Source organism: Homalodisca vitripennis, chromosome 2 (assembly GCF_021130785.1).
Source record: "Homalodisca vitripennis isolate AUS2020 chromosome 2, UT_GWSS_2.1, whole genome shotgun sequence".
NCBI lineage: Eukaryota > Metazoa > Arthropoda > Insecta > Hemiptera > Cicadellidae > Homalodisca > Homalodisca vitripennis.
In genome coordinates this window covers 29,726,979-29,735,547 of record NC_060208.1, presented here as the reverse complement: position 1 = coordinate 29,735,547, position 8,569 = coordinate 29,726,979, and the positions used below count along the sequence as shown (strand labels likewise).

The 8,569-nt window shown below is 33.3% G+C and overlaps 1 protein-coding gene across 1 annotated transcript; it reads left to right on the top strand.

The window, feature by feature from the left end:
- Positions 1–1,034: 1,034 nt before the first annotated feature.
- On the top strand, positions 1,035–5,887 carry LOC124353754 (titin-like). The gene is made up of 2 exons (XM_046803743.1): positions 1,035–2,359; positions 5,339–5,887. The coding sequence occupies exons 1-2, from the start codon at positions 1,235–1,237 to the stop codon at positions 5,786–5,788; spliced, it is 1,575 nt and encodes a 524-aa protein (XP_046659699.1). The 5' UTR covers positions 1,035–1,234; the 3' UTR covers positions 5,789–5,887.
- The last annotated feature ends 2,682 nt before the right edge of the window (positions 5,888–8,569 follow it).

The window sequence follows — 8,569 nt, the reverse complement described above, 5'->3', positions numbered from 1 at the left end:
ATTATTTTGAAGATATTGGTATTGCAATCACGTGAAAAGAGCAGTGGTATCGAGGATCAAAATTATCGATACGAGGGGCTGGATAATTCCATTTTTTTCACGTCTATCTGCTCTATATCTCGAGAACAAACTAACATAAAGATTTGAATTTTTGCATACACCTTCATTTCTTTACAGAAAATTCTGAATTCGTTGATTGTGCATGTCACCACATGGGTTTTGGTTGAGTGTTGTTAACTAATTAATATTTTTACATTAGTATTATGGATAACCATGGTGGCAACGGGGGAAGTCAAAGAATAAATAGATTCGTTTACAAACTTAGAACAATCAGTACAGTATCAAATATAAGTACAAACTTGAAACTTTGCATCAACCTCAATGCTACCTGACACGTGGCAGGGCGTACTCCTACTTAATATTAATAAATCCATTAAATTTCCTTATTATTTTTCTTTTATTATTATCCTCATATTCCTTATATAATTATATAACGATAATATATAAGAAATATAATATTCCTTATATCCTTATTAACCTTTATTATCCTTTATTATTATGCTTTATACATTTCCTCAAATTATTTGGAAATGTTCCTTAAGAAGCTTTTAAGAAAGAAATGGAATCAGGATTATTGAAGAAAATCGTTCACTTGAAACTTTAGTTTTTACAAGAATCGTTGAATAGATCGTTAGTTTAATGTACAACATGTTAAAATGTCGATTACATATAACTTGTATTTGCAAAGAAGTGTTATTTTATGTTATTATGGTAATTTAGACATAAAATGCGTGCAGTTAGTTTTAGTGAGTTATTTAAAATATTTCTGAAATTGTCAAAGGTTACTATGAACAAACATTAATATGAAAAACCCAAACCACCACTGCAGCCGTCTCTGAACAAACCCCGAAACTTCCTCAGCTAGGATAATTTTTCTATTCTGAGTTTCTATGGCGAATTATGAATTTTTATAATCATAAGAGTTCATTTACATATATAAATTGTATGAAATGTTATTTACATTATAGGTTACCCTAGAAGCTGGATCCACGCAGTAGAAAGGCTTAGGACGATAAACCATGTGTGGAATAATTGGACCAATCATATACAGAGGCATTCATTAGCTTAATGGTAAGAGGAAGCGTTTCGGTTGGGTTCAGCACATCATCGCCTGCAGGGAATGTGTTAACGAGAGTGTATAAAGGCATCGGCCCGCTTCTGAACAGCGGCAGTCATGAGAGTAACGGTGGTGTGTCTGCTGTTAGTAGCTGCAGGAGTGGAGTCGAGGGACGTCGGGAGGACTTCCCTGCAGGAGTCGAGGCTGGAAGGAGTGAAGAAGCAGGAAGCAGAACACTTGGGAGGTGCTATCAAGAGAGAATATCATGATGTTACGGAAGATCATCATGGATTCGGTCTGAAGATACAGCAAGATCAGAGTGTGACACAGAATCATCATGAACTTGGAGAAGGAAAAGGTGAACATGGATATCACATTGTGGGACAGGTTAGTGGAGGTCACGATTTTGAGCCTAGTCAGAAGGATTATAGTGGAGACTCCGGAGAATGGAAAGGAATCCCGAGCTCAGATCCGGTACATCATAATATCCACCAGGAACAGCCTGCTGTGATACACAATGTTGAACTTGAACAAAAAGATCATCAACACTTTGGAGGCGAAGTTCATCAAGATATAAAACAACACTCCGAATACCCTGTTGAAGTTCACCATAGCTTTGAAGACGTCAAGCATCACGATTTTGGAAGTGAGCACAAGTTCGAAGATCATCGCCAATTCGAAAATTTCAAGTCCGGAAAGCACCACGAGTTTGAAAACCTACAACACCCTAAGATTGAAGAGCACAAGCACGAGTTCGATGAAGAACACCATCACGAAGTGAAGACGATAACAGTCACGAAGAAAGTGCCAGTTCCATACACAGTAGAAGTTGAGAAGAAGGTCCCTATCAAGATAGAAGTTCCTGTGGACAAACCTTACCCAGTTGAGGTACCGAAACCTTATCCAGTCTATATCGAGAAGAAAGTTCCGTACACAGTGAGGGAATATGTTCCTCAGCCTTTCACCGTGTATAAGAAGGTTCCTTATACGGTCAAAGTACACGTAGATAAGCCGTATGCAGTCCATGTTCCCAAGCCGTATCACGTGTTCGTGGAGAAGAAAGTGCCTTACCACGTGGAGAAGCACGTTCCGTACCCAGTCAGAGTATACGTAGACAAACCGTACCCTGTGCATGTACCATTCTACAAACACGTCCCTTACACTGTGGAGAAGAAGGTGCCATACCCTGTGAGAGTGCCCGTGGAGAAACCGTACCCGGTGTCAGTTCCAAAACCATACAAGGTGGGTTAATTATTTTACTATTTTGTTCATTATTATGCATAAATTATTATTGTGAGTTTTATTACCAAAACTAGTATATACTAATGATAGCGTAATACATGCAACGACACCTATAACTTCTAACGAAGCAATTTTAATTTTGGTTCTATATATTTACTCAACAAAATATCAACATTCCGTAAAATATTTAATGATGTTGAGAAATACATTCAGCACCCTTTTCTTTTGAGTTTTAAAACTATAAAAAAATCAAGTATACTGTTATTTCAGTACTTTCTAAAATATTCTACTAGTTAGAAATAGTTCTGGAATTTATCCAAGTTTCCTTGATTCAAATGTGAACTTGTCCAAAATTATTCTTTGAAAACACTTTGGACCAACTATGACCGAATTCAAAAGTATCATGCTTAAGTTTCTAATATTTTTAGGGTTTATATCAATAAAAATTTAATTAGCGGTTTTGCGTGAAGACAAGAACGAAATCAAACATTAAATATGGTCATTATATTCGTGTATTGATGAGATTATCATGTTTTAGTACTGTATGAAACTAATTAGACATCGAATACTGGATAACTGTATGTAATTAAGATTTAAACTACATTTAAATGTTTACGCTGAATAAATTGTTTTATATTAGAGCCTTTTTTCTGAATAAATGTAATTTATATGAAAATTAAAGTATATAATTGGGCCAGCTCACAAACAGCAACTGTGCTATATAATGGTTAATTTGTTCGTCTTTTGTTATGGCCTCTAGTTAGGCTAGTGTAAATAACCTCCTTTTGATTGGTTGAGGGTGTTTGCTTCTAATTATTTTATATTTTGTTTCTAATAATTTTAAAGAATCGGGTGTACAATAAGTAATACGACTGATGATTATTTAAATTTTGGATATTATTATAAACCTAGCCGAGAGCCAACATGGAGTGTAAAGCCCACATCCTGGTTTTTCTTGAAACCGGTTGATGAATTTTTGGTCAGCCGCATAAGTTTTGGTGGACGTCGAAATGGAAGGGTACCCAAAGAGATAAAAATACTAAACGACTTTTCAAATAAATATATATATACACACATTATATACATCAGTAAGTTTTATACATATATATATATATATATATATATATATATATATATAAACAAATTAATAAATAATAATAAAATCACCGTCAGACAACTAGATAAAGAGTTCTTTGTTTACAGTTTGTTATTGATGATGGAAGTTTTGAAAGGATAACAGGATTTCGAACATTTGCCATCGTTATAGGTTATAAAAGGTATAACAACTTTTCGAGGATTGGAATCTATACTTTTCGTCAGGTGAGGGAGGTATTAATACATACAAAAATAACGAACAGAAAGACGTAAATAAGGGAAAGAAAAGTGCTCAAACATACTCAAAAGCTGCTTGGAGTCCAGTCCAGGCGTTGTCACTGCAGAGAATGCAAGTCGCGAGCACAACCCACATGTACGAGGATAACAATCACACTAGCGTAGGCTACAGTGGGATACTATCAATAATGATGATAAGATAGATAAAGAGACTGAAATTTTCCACTTTAAGGGTCTTTGGTTAACTATTTAAGTTAAGAAAAATTAAATATCACTTTATGTTTGTAGTCCTTTTAATACCCTTCAATTTCGACCCTCACCAAAACTCGCTCGTCTGGCGAACTATTTCTTTCCCAAGGAAGTTTTTTTCCCAACAATTTCTAGAAAAACAGGTTGTATACTTATGCAATGAAAATTGGCTCTCGACTCCTGGACTATTAGTGTAATTTATTCACATTTGCCACAATTATTTATGTTTCATGCAATGTTTAATAACCGCCATTTAACCTTTTTGCTTCACCGCTGCACGCAACTTTTTATCTTACTGACAATACGTATACAGGATGAGAATGAACGATAGTGCAATAAAAATTACCATTTGGGGCGAAATTTCTACAGACAAAAATCATTGGAATAGTAATTAATTTTTAGTAGAACAATTATAATACTGATATGTTTAAATTGGCACGTTTTAATACATGACTGAAACTACGAGAATAAAAATTTCGCACCGACTTTTATCACTACCACTCAGTATTTTTATTCTTTGGTCCATCTCTATAAGTTTCATTTTTTCGACTTGAACCTTAAGCGCAAAAGAAGAATTTTCTAAATTTCCGTTTTAGATTTGTTATTTACAACGGTTATAGGCTACATTAGTACGAAACAGCTGTAGCGAAACGATGAGTTTTAAGCTTGAGTTTTTACATGTGGGAACAATATTAAATCTCAAACACATAAGCTCTTCCTTTTTAAAACTACGGGAGCTATCGCACATTTTAAAGATATAACTAATACACGTCTTAACAATTATTATATTTTCTTGTAAGATGTATAATTTTCGAGTATTTAAACAATAAAATTGAAAATGCTTCGGGTATTTTTTCTAAATATCTGATAAAATGGCGAAAATTGTAAAAGCTTTTGAATACGTTTTACTCATGCCTTTAAAATCAAACAACTACCCCCCACAATTCTACGACAAAAATTAAAGCTAAAATGTTTCTGGTTTTGCATCATTCTTAAGGGGAAAATCCAATATGGCTGTCAGTACACATTGCCCCTAATAAAAGCTATTAAAACAAAAGAAATTAAAGTTAAATTGCATTGTAAAATACTTAGAAAATCCTCAACTCTTTGTCTAATTAAATAATACATTAATCTACAAAAACATTAGTAATATATTAATTACAAAACTAAACTATGATGTAATCAGGAATCAATATTACCAGTTCGTACAACAAACATAATAAAAGTATACCGAGATATTATGAAATCGTTCTTTATTATTTTATCAATATTCTTTAAGTAATTATCAATCGCACTAAAAACGATATAAGCGTTGTACATAAAGGGAATTTGATTTCACATATAATTTTTATTTGTTTCTGATGAATTAGAATATAAATGATATATTGTATATTTCAGGTGTACGTCGAGAAAAAGGTGCCTTACACAGTAGAGAAGCCAGTACCTTACCCAGTGAAAGTCCCTATATATCATTTGGAAGAAAACAAGGAACACGAATCACCAATCGGGCATGATCAGCAGTCTCAACTCCATGGTCAGTTTCACGGCAGTGTGGATTTGAAGCATGAAGTCAGTCCTCATCACAACCAAGAGATTGGAGACTTGAAGCCAGAACTTCCAGTGACACACCATATTCAAGCCCATCACAACCAAGAGAATACGGACATTAAACATGAACCACAAATTCCAATTCACCATGGCCACGGAAACTTAAAACAAGAGACGTCTGAAGTTCAAGGCGAAGCACACAGTTTCCAGTTACACTGGAGAGGCCAGCACGGCCACGGGGAATTAGATCTCAGCCATCAAGCGTCTTCTCCAGTGGAGTTGAAAAAGAAACAGGAGTAGACAGAAAAGGGCCGCATGTATATTCGAAGGGCCTTCCAGAACTGTCATGTGGTTCTGAAACACTTGTAAATAATCTGTTAGCTGTTTTACATATTAAAACTCATGGAAACTTATGAAGTTTGTCCATTTTATTCCGATTTTCACGTTATTTTTAGGTACTTGAATGCTTTCAAGAGTCGATTTGTAGTATTGTAAACGGTATATGAAGTCCTATTGCAATGCATTGTTACAGAAATCATTTCAACAAGGAAATTGCTAACTAGGACAATCAAACAAGTAATGGATTAAGTTAAAATATTAGAGTGTATTGTTTATTAAATCAAACCTGGTAATGGATCATTAGATGATCGATTAATTGCAAAAACTATTTATTGTAAACTTATGTACTAGTACAAACAGTTTTAATTACGATGAAAAATGTCTTTTTAACATGTTGTTGTCAACAAAATAAATAAATTTCAGACTGATACCCTACGTACTAAAACTGAAAAATTAATTTTTACATTATACACACTTTTTATTGCGTTCAAAAAATGTGATATATACTTATATTTTTTTTTTTTAAATTTTTATATGATCACATTAATTTCTAGTAAATTGAAATACATATGTCTTTATTATCCATTTATTCAATTTTAAAAAGTGATGAATATTCAAATTATATAGATATTTTCAAACCTAGAGGGTTTGTGAAGATTTAGGGCAATGTTCGTGGATGATGAAAACTATTACTTCAATAATGAATATTTACTCATTTTCTACTTTTTATTATACTATATAATAACTGGCTGGCATGAAACTAAACGTAGAGGAATTGTAAAACATTGTAACAGTTTTTTTTATTAGTAAGTGAGATTTTGCCTTCAGAACGCTGCATTGTCTAAATGTTGGCTGACACACTATTACACTGGTAGTGTACAACTTTCGGTAGCGAACTTGTAATTAAACAGTGTTAATTCGACTACATTTAAATTTTCCTGCTAAATTCTAATATAACGTATTTAAATTTATTCTGAATGAATGTAATGAAAGTAGGGATTGAAAGATACGGAAGTAACAGTTAATGACGTCCTTATTATTTTTAATTGGCACTTGTGAAATTTTACAAGAACTCGTAAAAGTAGGTATGTGAATATTAGATTACTTTCTGATACAATTAATATTCCTGGAAACGCGTGATTTACAGTACCAACGGCTCGTCTTGCAAACGAAACTTCTACAGCAGTATGTATCTCTGATAGGGTTAATTTTAGTTTTCCAAATACACTCTTCCTATGAAGATTATTCATATATAATATATAACAACTGTATCCAAGAACCAAAGGCATTTCGATGTATATAAAGCCATGACTTTAAAATTAAGCATATTGCAAAACCATATGGCCAAACCTAAGGAAGAAAATTTATAATAGTTTAACGTTGGTTTTATGAGACAAAAATGAATTTCTTAATTGTTATTTCCTAGTTGTCCGCGGTCACTCATTAAACTCACAGCTTGTATATATTCCAGTTTTGTTTTGTTTTTTACTTTGAGGGTTTTTGAGGGTATTCATTCCGAATTATATATCTTATTTTTTAATAAATGCATTTATTGTACTTTGGTCAGTTTTAAATACAGAATGGACAATGCTTTTAAAAGTTACCGTATATTAAATATATTTCTCACATACCTGCCTTTTCCTTTTTAGACGTATTAAAAAAGGATGTCTTTGGCCTTTTATATCCCCATTTGACCAACGGCATAGGTCTTTGGGGTGGATGTGCCAGAATCAGATTTAACAGAGTTTTCAGGTTTCAGAAGAAAGTCATTAGAATCATGTGCAAATTGAAACCAAGAGCCGTGCCGCGATGCTTTCAGGGAGCGTGGTTTTCCGACTTTACCCTGCCTCTACAGGTATATCTTGGATGTAGCTCTGTATTGCCGATTCCGATATGAGTTAGTGCGGGGCAGAGACGTCCACAGGTATAATAATATAGGTGGGAACAGCTACAGGGTGCAACATCATAGAACACTGGCATTTGAACAACTTCCTTCACAAGCTGGTGTCAGATTAATTAATAATCTCCCTAAGTGCATAAAAAATGTCAACAACCCAACCCTGTATAAAGCTCGATTAAAGGACCTTTTAGTGTCTGAAATGTTTTACTCTGCAGATGAGTTCATGTTACGCCGCTGGGACCACTCATTCTCGTAACTTAGTACCGATACTGAAGCCATGTATGAATGAGAGAGAGAATTCAATTTAATGTCAATATGCATGCAATAAATGAATCTTAGAATAGTAAACTGCAAGCTTTTTAGTTTTATTTATTGACGCTTGCAAACACGATGTAAAATTGTTTGAAAGCAATAAAAATATGATTATTTATTTTTATTAAAAAGCCCCTTAAATGATAGGAATTGTATTTGATCTTTGTAGTCAAATTTTGAGTCAACACTACTTCTACAGTACATCTGAAGTACATTTTTATAAGTGTTGTAAATTTTAGTTACCAGAATGACAAACTATATTATGATGATAAGAAATTTTTAAAACATAAACTAAGTAACCAAATTAAGTAAAAATTCAGGAAAATAAGTATTTTATAGACTCTCAGCCATCCTGGTTATCAGCATTGAAACATTCCAATCAACTTTTTATTCAACAAAACCTAATTGATACACTTTTGTACTTATAATCTTAAAATACCGAAGTACTTATGTTATTCTTTTAACCCTTATTGTTTGAACGTTAATAGTATAATTTTTTAGGTTCAATCCTGAAAAAGACTTCTAGCTTA

What these genes read in the sequence shown, in the direction of transcription:
- LOC124353754 (XM_046803743.1), top strand. Translation starts at nt 1,235, where the DNA reads ATGAGAGTAACGGTGGTGTGTCTGCTGTTAGTAGCTGCAGGAGTGGAG. An exon ending in CAGTTCCAAAACCATACAAG is followed by an intron (nt 2,360 to 5,338) that starts GTGGGTTAATTA and finishes TGTATATTTCAG; the next exon opens with GTGTACGTCGAGAAAAAGGT.